The sequence below is a fragment of the Lepidochelys kempii genome, chromosome 8 (genome assembly GCF_965140265.1).
Source record: "Lepidochelys kempii isolate rLepKem1 chromosome 8, rLepKem1.hap2, whole genome shotgun sequence".
In the NCBI taxonomy this organism is placed as follows: domain Eukaryota; kingdom Metazoa; phylum Chordata; order Testudines; family Cheloniidae; genus Lepidochelys; species Lepidochelys kempii.
In genome coordinates, this window is record NC_133263.1 from 29,725,636 (window position 1) to 29,740,411 (window position 14,776).

The 14,776-nt window shown below is 39.8% G+C and overlaps 1 protein-coding gene across 2 annotated transcripts in view; it reads right to left on the bottom strand.

Annotated features, from left to right (window-relative positions):
- Positions 1–14,776, bottom strand: part of SLIT3 (slit guidance ligand 3) — an 802,550-nt gene that overhangs the window by 77,756 nt on the left and 710,018 nt on the right. For both annotated transcript variants that reach the window (XM_073355953.1, XM_073355954.1), the window contains one exon: positions 1,132–1,229. In XM_073355953.1, the coding sequence (XP_073212054.1) occupies positions 1,132–1,229 (98 nt within the window). The remainder of the gene's footprint in view (positions 1–1,131; positions 1,230–14,776) is intronic.

Consider the following 14,776-nt stretch of genomic DNA (forward strand, 5'->3'; position numbering starts at 1 on the left):
TTTCAATTTTGACAGAACTGCATGTTCCAGTGGAATACTGTTGCATCAAAAGTTTGTCTGATCAGCTCTAAAAGAAGGTCTGACTCATTTAAAAGTAAGACTGGAAAATGTATCTGAGGATGTACTACACAGTATAATCCTCAGTTTGCTGAGCATGGGCTAGGCAACCTAACCAGTGTTTTCCCCATCGGTAACCCTTACAATTCCGTGTCTCACTCAAGCCATCATTGATATGCTGCATATGGGAAAAGACAAAGCAATCATTCCTGCAACAGGAACATCACGTAAGCCTTTTGTTCTGTATGCAGCTGGAACTACCGTACGGGGAAGTTTTGAGTAAAAGATAGCATAAAGGCTTTAGTAGCAATTTTTTCATGATCTCAGCAACTAATTTCCAAAAACCATTCTAGCATCTTTAATGCGGATAAGTGGCCAGAGCCTCAGTGTTATGTTTCAGCTGAAAAACAACCTCTCTGTGCACTGCAAAGTCCCTTAGACACACAGGATAACTGGAGAAACACTACCTTAGAGGCAAGGGTAACTTTTTCTAAGCCACTACCATCAGCACTTCATGCAACTTCCTGGGTTCCCCTTGGAAGTCTCCTATCTGAGCAAGGTCTAGGCTGCAACCTGTTCATGTGGGGAGATTGAAGCCCAAGATGTTAAGTTATAGAGGTTGTTCTCTTATGGGCACTAAACCCTTGAACTGACATAACCTCTCCATTGTTCAATTCTTTCTTTAAAGCCTATTTGACTATGAGATTCTTCAGCATGAAAACATTTTGCATCTGGCTGTCAAGCAACAGATGCTCATTTTACAAATTAAAAAAGGGTGTGTGTGTGTTTGAAATGCCCCCAAGAAAATTAGTCTCTGGATAACACAAAGCAGATCAGGGGAATGCTCAAAACAGCTTTTAGAGAGAGTCCCATTAAGAGAAAATAAGGAGGCCTGTTTTAGAGGAAACAATATGTCACCAATGAAACCAAATTAATTTCATGTCTGGCAAAGAGAATTATTTGTCATGTATGGCAGTTTCAGTAAAGAAGCCATTAGACTTCATTAGTGTAAAATAGACAAATGTAAGGTAAATTCATCTCATCTTGCTTTAAATGCAATTCACTCTCCACTACCTGAATCCGTCTTTATTTGCCTCAGTGAGATGGCAGGTCCCTCCATTCTGGCATGGATTCTGAATGCAGGCATTAATGGGCATATTGCAGTCCCGACCCTATTGGGAAAAGTTCAAGAGAAATTCAGTTAGTAACACACAGAGCAGCTGGACTAATCTATCTTGTGTATTGGGCTTTGTTTTTGTTTTCCCATTTGCATTGACAGAAAGGATGTAGTCTTCAGAGCAATCACATCACCTACCATTCTTTACTGAATGACAGACATTGCTTAAACCAGGCTTTTGGGAAGGCAGGACTACAATAATGCCCAGTAGTAGGGAGTGTATGGGTCTACTGCTTGGGTTTGAAGTCTCTGGCTGGTTATTTTTTCACCTGCTTGTTTGGAGAAAGCTGTTCATTTTAACTTTATAGAAATATACTTTATTCTTCAATATTAGTTACACATTGAAATAAGCAAATAATTCTGATGAGAGGTATACCCAGAACAGTGCAGAGTCAGTATGCACTCAGCAGCACTTACAAGTACTCGGTCAAGTGTTATGGCAGCACACAGAACTCAATGCTAAGGATGGCCAACGCTTGAAGGTAAAAGCTTATTTTTTCTGCTAGGAGGCCCAGCTGACGTTCCTCTACAAAACACAGTGAAATCTATTCAAAATAGCATCTTTACTAAGCAGCCTTGTGTTTTTAAGAGAACAGCCACAAATATCTCCAAGTGCATCAATGACTATAATTCTGCCCCATCACTAAAAGACTACCTGTGTTAAGCAACTGATTTTTGTTGGTCCTTTGAGTGGCTGTTAAAGCAGGTTCCACTGGACTTGAATCCTGCTGGCTAAAGCTGAATGTGCTATGGAGTTGATATCTACATCACAGACACTGGTCTTTTCCTTTGAGTTATTTCAGAGCAGATTATAAGTTTAGGAAGTCTCTGGTCTGCCAAAGTCTGTGCAATCACAGGAAACTGAAGGGATTGCCCAGTGGTTTTAGGAAATGATCCCGTAGCAGTGTCTCTCTTTCTATTTGATTTGCATCACCAAATAATCCATGCAGTCAATTCTGCCAATAAATAACCACATGCTAAGATAAGAAAGATATCTCAAATTAAACTAAAAGGTTATTGAAGTAACATTTTTCATTTAAAATCATGGTTCACATCATGTGTTACTAAAATAATATTTTTTGTGACTAATCTGTAATAGTCTTTATAAGGCTGAAACAGTCCCCTGAGTCAACAGGGGCACAAGAAGTGGCTGCATGCAACATTGGAGAACCTAGCTTCCATTTTAAAGTGTTCAGTGGCAGGTCTGGTGATTTGTCTTCGGCTGGATTCAGGTTTGGTTAACTTCTTGCAGACCTGTCTGCACTCAGAACAAGAGATAGACAGATAAGATAGATAAAACAGATTAGATAGATAGATAGATAGATAGATAGATAGATAAACAGCCAACCCATTATCTTAACCAGAATGCTTGTTCTGCTGTCCCCAATTCCCCCTCTTCATTGTTACATCTTCGAGTGCTCAGTCAAAACACAGGCCCCAATCCTGCAACTGGGCCCCAGATGGGTGTGAGGGTCCGTATCCATGGATCGAACTGCAGGATCAGGGCTGGAAAGGAAGCTTATCAGGGCTGTTTCAATGGCAGCTGAAGTGCCTATCATGCTATAAATACTATGTAAATACCAACAACCCAAAACCGCTGCAGGCTTCCCACCCTGGGATTGACGCAGTCCCATCAGTTTCAACTAGGTAGGAATTTTAGAAAACAACCAGCAGTCATGAGGAGCTATAGATAAATTGTTGAATATGGTTGATAGCTGCTTTTCCCTCACATTGCTCATGATGTATATTCCATCTAGATGCTTATATGTTCCCCCACCCCGATTACCACAGATCTGAGTCCCGCAAATGTTAATGATCAACATAGTGTGAGGTAGGGAAATATTCCCATTTTACAGATGGGAGAAACCAAAGCACAGAGAGACTAAGCACCTTGCCAAGGTCACACAGAAGTCTGTGGCAGAAATGGGAGGTGAAACCTCAGTTCTTGAGTGCGAATCCATTGGTTTAGCCACAAACACACCAACCCCAGCATTAGGCAGAGGGGAGGGCTCGCGTTTGTTGTGCTTGTTTGTTCTCTCCGCAGGCCAAAAGGAGAAAGGGAGAACATCTATCAGGATGCTCCAATTCTGAAGGTCAGGGAAGCAGGAGACCCAGGTAAAAAAAAAAGGAGCCACACCTGATCAAATACCGGAACGACTGGGGACTAGCAGAGCCCACTCCCCAAATTAAGAACAATGAGTGGGCATGCTGGGGCTTTGCTCAGCAACTGGCACAGGTGCTTTCTGCTTCACCGATACCCAAGCCTCGACCAAATAGCTTGGCATTTTCCATTTGAACCATTCACTCCAAAAGGTCTCGGGGAAGGGGGGGATGCTGAAAGCAAAGAGGAAAGCTCATGCAGCTTTTATTTTGGCACTGTGTTTTCCACGGCACTTACAGGATCTCAGCCACATCTAATATACTGCCACCCGCTGCAGTGTTGCAAACCCTACATGCTCGACATGTTATCCTAGTGAAGCTGGGATGATGCCATGCTTAATATTTCTCAAGTGCTCAGCACAAATGCTTTTCCATATCCCTGGTAAATGGAGTATTTTGCAGATGATTCAATACTGTAGATATCCTTTCAACTTCACACATACTCTGTGTTCTCTTGGTATTGAAGTCTGAAACCCTCTGTGAGCTAACTAAGCATAGCAACAAGCAAAATAAAAAGCCCAGCGTTAATTTTTCCAAAAGTTCTACACACACTCTCACAACAGCCTTTCAAACACCATGTGTAACAATATTCACATTATCTTTCATGTAACTATGCACGTTTCCTTGGAAGTTACTGGTGACTATTTCTGAAGATCTGTGTTAAAATGAAAACACACCCTTCCAAAGCATTTTCTAACCTCTTGTATCTGCACATGAAATCCTGATGACTCAGAGCCCAGTTTTCACTTCTTCACTACATAAGCCTGTGTTATTGGGTTTTCAGGGCTTCAGTGGCCTCAGGCACCCTGGAAACTGAACAATGTTTTCTGCTGAATCAGACTTTTAATTATAACACTAATTTGCTGTGTGACACTAGGTAAAGCAGAACCGCTGCCTCAGTTTACCTATTTGCAAAAGCTGGGATAACACAACTTGCCTCTCTCTCTCTGATCTCATGAGTGTCAGCTGTCTGTTCAGCATTCTGAGTTCTTTAGATAGAAGGTGCTGTGCAAGTGAAATATTTTATTGTGTACAAAAATGTGGAAAACAGAGAGTAAACAGAGACTATTTAAAATATTAGTATTGTGTAAGGTACAGGTAATCACTTCACTTCTGAATGAGAGAGACCATGCAGGGGTCTAATGTGCCTTAACTTCACAGCTTGAGTTAATGCATCATGACTTTCCTGAGAGTTCCTATACAGACGAGCCCTAAGACATGCTGAAAACATCTTTCAAATAAAACTTGCAAATCTCTGGCCCCAATTTACAATAATACTGGCATATTTGTAAAAGATTAATTTCTTTAAATGTCAAGCACCAAACCTCAACTTGGTTCATTTACTCTTGAACCGAAGACAACTCTTTGACCTACATACCCTGAAAATTAATTATGTCTGTTCTCAAAAAGGGAAAACATTGAACATTTGGTCCAAGACTAAGGGTGTGCGAATTAAGCTGGAACTGGAAAAGGAGGTGCAAGCTTTGCTTCCAAAGATCTGGCCCATAGACAAAAACAACAAGATTGTCTCAGTGATTCATGTTGCTAGATTAGAGGCTCTCCTTTTGACTGCAACTATTTTTAGGGATTTGTAACTCTACTCTAAACATTTTGTTGTAGTCTGATGATAAGGCAAAAGCATCAGCCTAGAGACATTTTCTGATGAGTTTTGCAAAACAACACCTGCCTTCCCCCCCCCCCCCCAAATCTGGCCACTCCCTTAGAAGAGGGAAGGAACAACATGGATTTTGACATGAAGTTCCTACAAATGGCGAGGCAGAGCGCGTACAGGTCAGGATCACATTTGGATTTCACATGTACCCCTGTAAATCTGGAGAAAATCAACTGGCTCCAACTTTAGTAGAGTTGCTCCAAATGAACATTCCTGTGAATAAGCAGAATCTGCCCAACAGAAAACTTAAGTTCTTCTTTACATAAATGGTACTGAAGAGTGCTGTACATACAGGCTGTAGATCACAAGAATTGTATCAGATCCTGGACTCAATTACTGGCTTGTACTTATGATATTTTCCAGGATCAAATACATCATAACAGCAAAAAGCCAAGAAGAATTGGCATAAACCAACAGAGAGTTGGGCAAAGAGAGGTTATGTGAATACATGTTTGATGAAAAAACACATTTGCTTTGATAATATTTTGACCATTTAAATTGGTTTGCTTTCATAATGTGGAAAGTGAATATTTGTTTGTGCAATGGTTTGTAACATACAAGTTCACCAAGCCATCTGAGATTTTGGGGTTTTATCCACCTGCTTCTAAAAGAGTCAGCCAGTCACAGATAATCCTATTAGTTCATCACACCCCAGAAAAAGGGCTTCATCCTGCCCTACTGAAATCACTGTGTTTGACCACTGACTTCAATGGGCGCAGGACCGAGCTCATAATAAAGAGACAACGTTAAAGCAACTTCTTCATAGACAACCCATAGGCTGAAATATGTTTGCATGAAGTGTCTGAACAATTACAAACAACAGACAAAAACAGTCTACTTTTGTACATAATCCATGCACAAAAAGAAAGCCAAAATTTGTCAAATCACTGGCTGTAAATTATTTCTCTATCTCTACCATAAATAATAATACCACCTAACACTTTGCATCAGTAGATGTCAAAGCACTTTACATTATCATTATCCCTATCTTAATATATCTGGAAACTAAGGCACAGAGCAATGATGTGATTTGTCCAAGGTCACCCTGCAGGTCAATGGCAAAGCAGGGAACAGAACCCAGGATTCCACCCACTAGGCCACACTGACAGTCATAACCACTAGGTAGCCATATTTTTCAAGTGAGTTAAAAATATATTAGGCACCTGCTGATACAGAGGCTATTATTTCATATTATAATAAATATTTAAGGAATCCATCTCATAGTACTTGTGTGTCATTAACTGGGCAAATACTGCAATAATATTTCCATCGAGATTCACTCGGTATTTTAAATTAACTTGATTTGCCTGTGCCCTTAACCCCATTGAGTTAGCACCCGGCAAATCTGTCAATTAAGTTTTAATAGCACAAATATTCAAGGAAAATGAATTTCAAGATAATCTACACAAGAATTTGCAGAAATTGAATTCTGAATTTCCACCTGTGAGTATTTGCATCACAAGTGCTTGGGCACTGATTTAACCAATCACCACCAACATAAACAGATCAAATACTATCTACTCCAAAAACTCCTCATGTTTATGCCATGTAATTTGAAGAATTTACAAAATTATTAAGTAGTTCTGGAAAAAAAAATGAGGAAACCAACCAGCTCACAGATATTCTCTGAGCAACAGACTAAATAGACTGGGTATGTTATTCACTGAGAATTATTCACTTCTCTAATCAGTTTCCCCTTAAAGAAAGGAACATATCTGGCTCACAGATTAAAGGCACTGGAATCATTTTCCTACTCAGTTTTTTGAAGGAGGTTTGCAAGAAGAAGAACCTTGCATCATATCCTAAAAGCAGCAAAATTTAGGTATGGAGCTTTGATAGATCAACAGACGAGCCACCAAATATTATAATTCTCTTATTTACTCTCATAAGGCAATTCTTCTTGATGCAAAGGACCGAATTCTGCTCAGTTAAACTAGAGTAAGAATGGAACAATTGCATCAACTACATTGGAATGATTCTGTATTTATACCCCATAGCAGAAATCAAAATTTGGTCTAAAGACTGGCACACACTGACGATGTGGGAAAAAATCTCTGAGATTATTTCATTGCAGGAGACTTGACATACCACTTATAAGTGACCCCAGAAAAACTCAGAGATATGCTTGCTAGTCACTATCTACCAAAAAATGAAGTTACAAGATCTACGGCTGTCTTCTTATGTTATTCTAGAATGAAATATTATAATTATCCTTATAAAAGGATGAAAAACCCCTCCACCTCCCCATCAATCTGTTCTGTGTAATCACTGCTGAGTCATGTTAAGTTTAAAGGTTACTGAAATGTTACCAGATACAATATTTTTCAGGGTACAGAAAGTGATAAAACAGAAGGCATAAAATGATTACTCCGGGTAACAAGGAGAACTGCTTTGTAATTAAGAGACATTTCCTGTAGCTGTAACATATGGTGACTCAATTCAATAAAAGATCATTTTGTAAAAAGCAACAGCAGACCTCAGACAACAGCAGTGACAGGGAGCCAAGAAGATTTTTATGCCTCCATGGAAAGACACTAAAGAAACTCTGAGCACCTGGGTAGGCAAAAATTGGAACTACAAGGGGATGAGCAGCAGATTAAGCTTCTTTTCAGTAGCAGCTGTACTTTTTGGCCCTCTGAATTGGAAGTGCAGTAGGCTTCACACTGGTAGAGACATGGGGGCCCACAGGACTTCCATGGGTTGGCAGCCACAGAAAATTTTTATTTTTCTGGCTGGTGGGAGCCTTGTTCAGTGACTAACATGTCTTTGTATTGGCAGCTGATAAAAAAGTACTCTGGGAAAATGACTACAGGAGAAAGAAAAAGGGTTTCCAAGCAACTACATAAAAACTGTTAACTCTTCCCCCTATGTTATTCCTATTAATAGATTTTGTTGAGGCAGTGCATGGGCAGAACAGATGTCACAGTTTTCATATATTTAGTGCAGACACTACACCAAAGCAAATTCAGTGATAGAATTTTGAAGTAAGACCTAGGAATGTTCCTTGATCGTTTTAAGTATCTTATCTTAAGGTCAATACACCAAATCACTCAATTGCAAAAACACCATCTTTGAAAACATACTCAACTGATACTCCAAAATATCAGTGTAACATCCCACGACCACCACAAACAACCTCTCAAATGCCAGTGCACTCAATTTACTAGTGTTTTGAATAAAACCCAATAAACCCGCTTTACTGAACAAGGAAAGACTAAATAAGCTCTTTACTACACAACAAACTTAAAGGGCCACTTTCCAGCAGCTAAACCAAAATGCAAACTACATTTAAGCATTTATCCGTCCTGGGATGCCATCCTAAGCTGAAATATCTACTGGGTTTAATGGTTTAGTTGTCCTGCTGCTGTGAAATTAAGAAAAGATGAACATATTTTCCCCTTCCAAAATGTATTAGTGCATGACGCCATTCTTTAGCCACAGCTAATAGGGGTACCCCAAATTTCTTAAGTATTCAGAACTGTACTGCTATCTGTGACATTACTGATGATTGTCCCAGTCTTGCAATCATCGTTTTGCGTGGATTAATGGCAGTGAAAAAAGCTAATGTGGTCTTGGGATGCATCAGGCGAGGTATTTCCAGTAGAGATAAGGAGGTGTTAGTACCGTTATACAAGGCACTGGTGAGACCTCATCTGGAATATTGTGTGCAGTTTTGGTCTCCCATGTTTAAGAAGGGTGAATTCAAACTGGAACAGGAACAGAAAAGGGCTACTAGGATGATCCGAGGAATGGAAAACCTGTCTTATGAAAGGAGACTCAAAGAGCTTGGTTCGTTTAGCCTAACCAAAAGAAGGCTGAGGGGAGATATGATTGCTCTCGATAAATATATCAGAGCGATAAATACCAGGGAGGGAGAGGAATTATTTAAGCTCAGTACTAATGTGGACGCAAGAACAAATGGATATAAACTGGCCACCAGGAAGTTTAGACTTGAAATTAGATGAAGGTTTCTAACCATTAGAGGAGTGAAGTTCTGGAACAGCCTTCCAAGGGGAGCAGTAGGAGCAAAAGACATATCTGGCTTCAAGACTAAGCTTGATAAATTTATGGAGGAGATGGTATGATGGGACAGCCTAATTGTGGCAATTAATTGATCTTTGACTATTAGTGGTAAATATGCCCAATGGCCTGTGATGGGATGTTAGATGTGGTGGGATCTGAGTTACTACATAGAATTCTTTGCTGGGTGTCTGGCTGGTGAGTCTTGCCCACATGCTCAGGGTTTAGCTGATCGCCATATTTGGGGTCAGGAAGGAATCTTCTTCCAGGGCAGATTGGCAGAGGCCCTGGGGTTTTTTTGCCTTCCTCTGCCACATGAGGCACGGGTCACATGCTGGAGGATTCTCTGCATCTTGAAGTCTTTAAACCATGATTTGAGGACTTCAATAACTCAGACATAGGTTTGGGGTTTGTTACAGGAGTGGGTGGGTGAGATTCTGTGGCCCGAGTTGTGCAGGAGGTCAGACTAGACAATCATAATGGTCGCTTCTGACCTTAAAGTCTATTATTCTGTGACTCCGCAAAGGCATAGCAACCTGCCTGCTTAGATCAGATTTCAGGGTCAGGATGTAAGTTGGTGTATATACAAGGAGGTAACTAGAACAAGGCAAAGCCATGTTTATTTTTGCTTTGTAAGAACCACCTCTGGTTTGATGGGGGAGAGCGGAGAGGAAATAGTCCATGCACCAATAAGTGGAAAAGACACAAAAGCCCTTTAGAGAAAGGCAGGTTAATTTCAAATATTCATTAATCTGTGTGTGTTTTCTTTTTGAAGTATAGAACAGCTTCCATTTAATAACTACATGAGATAAACACAAGCTGTAAATACAAATTAAAAGAAGCAGAAAGAATTTTACACAGATGACTAAGAATACATGAAGGGATGAAGTCAGCTATCCAACCAATGCACTTAATTGTAAGTTTGGTAGAAAAAGCCTATCATGAAGTTCTGTTTACAACTGTAACATTTTAAAGCCCTTCATTAGAAAGGAAACCAACGTTTATATGTTGAGAATGTTAAGAAAAACCAAAACTTAATGAAGTGTGCTGTAAAACTAAAAACAAACCATTACAAAAACCCTATTATGCAAACTGCTACACAAATGAAACTGGGGGACAGCTACACAAAGGGAAATATTTGGATTGCTACATCCATATATGGCGTAATGAACCTAAACCAGCTGCACATCTGTGTGAAGAAAGGATCTGGATCTCAACAAAATGATTACGGATGTTGCAGAAGCAGAGAATGAAACTTGCTTTGAAATATTTGATTCCTTTGATGGGATAGATATGAAAAAGAACACCCAAAACCACAGCCTATTTACTGTAATATTCTCTCCCACTCACTTTTTACCACAGAAACCTCTTAAGACAAAGAATTCCATATCAAATCACATTGCCCTGGGAGGCAATATACATAGATCGCTGCATGAAGCTGAGGTCACTCAGATCTGTCTCCTTTTTGACAGATCCAGATGATGCAGTTTCCTCATTTATCCTGTAGCTGGCCAACATAAGATGGCTAAGGCTCAGTTGGGATAAAATGCAGATGATGCTAGCTGGCAGGGTTAGGTAATTAGAAGAACTGTCAGGGTGCATGGCTGATCCATCTGTTGGTGGCATATATACAAATTATTTGACAAAGCAGGTATTCCGGACAACATTAAGGTACTTTTGAATCTGACAGCTCTTAAATAGCAAGCTAGATTTGTTCATCTGTGCTTTGCAAATGGGCTGTGCCTATTCCTTGCTAAAGTACACCTTGCACAGTTATTCATGCCTTTGCCACTGTGACACTGGCAGACCAGGTACCAGCTCATGCCAAAGCTCATAGGCCTCATGGAACACTGACAAATGCATAGCTGGAAACCAGTCTGGCTCACCTGTGTGTTAGCATTGTTAAAATAGACGTTAAGTTGATAAGAATGTGTTTAAACTTGATGAAATGCTTGAAGGATGCAGCATGTATTGATCTCACTTATAACCTCTGTAGTTGATGGCATAAAGTTATATTGAGTGTTCTCATTGTAAATCTCTGCAACTGTGGATCACCAAACAGGAAAGAAGCATTAATTAGCGTAAAGTGCCAGTCCTGTGGACAAGAAGCCTCACTGAAACCACATGAGCCATTGTGAAACATCAAAGGACAAAAACTTTGTTGATTGCCCCCCACCACCACACCCACCCATGAAGAGGAGATGGGTATCACCCTAGATTCATCAGTTTGAACTTTGGGGGAAAGGAATAAAAATGCCTGATGAGAAGAAACTGTATCACTATGCTGCTTAGAATTGGTCACGGGCAATATTTTTAAGCATGAGCAAGGGATCCCCAAGTTGCCTGCTTTGGATTAGTCCTAAAGGACATATAGAACTTGCATATTATAGTAGCTACTGTTACCTTTTGGAACCAAAGACTGTATCTCATTTGTGTGTGCATGTTTACCTGCTTTAACCTGAGAAATAACTCTAATTTATGTTTCTTAGTTAATACATCTTTAGTTAGTACTATAGAATTGACTACAAGCGTTGTCTTTGGTTTGAGATCTGAGGTACACTTGACCTGGGGTAAGTAACTGGTTCTTTGGGACTGGGAGTAACCTGAATATTATTGTTGATTTTTGGTGTAAGGGACCATCTATCACAAAGGCAGGCTTGCCTGGGTGACAAGACAGGTTGGAGTATCCAAAGGGACTGTCTATGACTCCACGTTAAGGCTGTTACAGGGCTTTTAGCAGTTCACACTTGTTGGTGAGGTCTAATTATAGAACACAGCCAACTGGGGGTTGGTGCCCTCTTCCTTGATAGTCTGACCTGAGGTTGGCACTCACACTTGTGAGCTATCTTAGACAGCTTGACAGCCACCTCCAAGTTACATTACTGCAAGTGATAATAAATTAACCACATTCCTTGGTAACCTGTCTCAATGGTTGATTACTCTCACTGTTAAAAAGTTGCATTATATGATTGTTAACAATAATCCAATAATCTAATGTATTTAATGTGAGAAAAAAAGTTTCAATCATTTCCAATTTTAGTCAAAGTTTCAGATTTGGTTTGATCTCACCTGGACCAGTACATTCATCTATTTTTGGGTGACACAGCAACCTAACCTAAATCCCGCCCACTATTTTCCACACATGGTGAGAAATACTACTTGCTGAAAGCCACAGAAGGTGATTTCAGGAAAAAAGATCAGTTTAGGTTTTAGCCTCTGAAACCGTCACAGCACTGGTGAGTGTAGTAAAGATACAGAGCACTGTTACTGCCTACAAGGCTGTATACAGTAACCTTCTGCACCAGTTTGGCTTCATCTGGCATCTGATTAAACAATAATTGGACATGGCAGCAGCACTGTTTGGTGACTTCCTTGTCAATAAATGCTATTTGTCAATTTATAGTAAATTAGGCCAACTCTGCTCTCTTAAGCCTCATTTTATTTTAATCAAAAAGATTTATGATCCTCCAGGGTATACTATACCTTCCATTATCTTTGTAGCTAGTAATCAAGATTATCTCTGACAAAGTCAAGGTGCAAGGATTTGAAGATATTAAAAATATTCTGGCATTGGTGCCCATCAGTATGAAATTTGATTCTCGTGGATGCTTGAGGTTTATTTGTTAATAATATACATTATTGTGCATTTCTTCTTGCCTTATGGACCTCTGCTTACATAAGCATACTGTATTTCAATGCTCCTTACAGATAAAGGACTTCCGGGCTTTCAATCACCAGAAAGAAGAGGTGGAACAAGTCTACCACATGAAAAATCCACATCCTATACTAATGGAAGCAATCTCCATGAATCCAATGTTGGAACCTCTGGAATACTTCCAGAAATGTAACTATTTAAGAAGTAAACCAAAATCCTAATTTAAATTGAAAATAAATCATTGAAGTACCCTAAAATATCCTATTATAGATGTTTCCAGATTTATATCATTCAGACTACAGGAAAAATGTCAAAGGAGGGCTTAATTAGAATTTCAGAATTATAATTCAAACACACTGAAAAAATAGAGGAACATTTTCTCTTGTCTCTTTCCATTAATGTAGTGAACTTAGGGGCTACTTGTAAAAAGCAGGTATAAAAACTTTTCAGGCAAGAATGTGATTTTCAAGAAGACAATGTCTCTTTAAAGTGTGGCTTATTTCCTCCAAAAAGTCTGTGATATCAGACCATGCCATGACATCATGAAAGACCAAGTGTGACATGACTGATGACCATATGTAATGATTGGGTACAGCCACATCCCGTGGCTGATGTGAGATGGATGGACACAATTAAGTCAGTTGGGTTAAATGGTTTTAGAGAGAGTCAGTAACAATCAAAAACAATGAAAAGGACAATCATGTCTTATTCTCCTTTTAAAACCAGTAATTATAGTAAACATTCAATATTAGAGCATTTTGTTATGTGGAGGACACCTAACCACTTGGCACCTAGCACAAGAGGAGCCAATGTGGCACTTAACATTGGCTTATTCCAGTCACACAAATCAGGAGACAAAATACTGATGTTCACTTTTAGTTCCCGATTCCACAAAGCATTTAAGCAGGTGAATAACCTTATCCCCCCCAGCTTGCCAAAGCACTTAAGCACAGGTTTACCCCAGAGACTCTCGGAGGTAAAAAGGAGGAACAGACTCCAGAGAGAGCAGAGGAGGCAAGTCTCTCTGACCTCCACATGGCTCAATGATTGAGAATGTGAGACCAATGGACCAGGACTGACAGAATGCAAAAGGCTTTGATACAACTGTACTATTGCGCATGGGCTTTGTCTAAATGAGCTGATCACCCGTTCTGAGGCAAGATATGGCATTGTACCCTTTCTGTTCTATAGGAGCTAATGCACTCTCATTGCCTTAATGAAAATTGTTTTCTCTACTGCCTTAGATTGCTTATAGAAATTTCACGCAAAGCCATCCCAAGGGAAGGGGAAACAAGGAATTAACCTCTAAGGAGAGGTAATGAGCTTAAACTCTGATGAGGGTCTCAGACAGAGAAAGGCAAAGGCTAGAAGGTCATGTCTTATATGGTGAAGTCAATGCCAGAGCTGCACAGGAACAGCCGAAGGGTAAAAAAAAAAAAAGAGCCAATCATGAGAGGCTTTAATAATAAGGACGACTGTCTAGTGTGACTGATGGCTTCAATCAGGTGGCTGGTAAGGTTGAAGAAAGTTTAATAGTTAAATACATACAGCCTGACTGAGCAGGGACATAACAGTCTACAGATACCTGAAGGATGAGGACACCAAGGAGGTAGAGAAATTACTTAACATAATAAGAATGGGTATAACTAGAACTGAGAGGATGATATTAAGAAAAGGAAATTTAATTTGACATTAAAATAACCTTCTACGAGTGAGATTTATTAGAGCGTGGAAAGGGAAAAGAAAGGGGTGGGAGCTTCATCTCTTTGGACACTTAAAACTAGACTGATGAGTAAATGTACAATGGCAAACAATCCTGCATTGGCAGGGGACTGGAGGAGAAGTCTTCTCTATATCAATTCTGGGTTATATCACCAGCTGAGGCTCTGACTCTCTAATTTATTTAGAGTCACCTTTATTGTGGGGAAACATTGCTGCTCATCCCTTTTTCCTGATGCAGCACTGAACAATCAGAGTCAATGCTTCAAGTCACTCAACATCTGCTTTCTCACTGCCCTAGAGCAAATGGAAACAT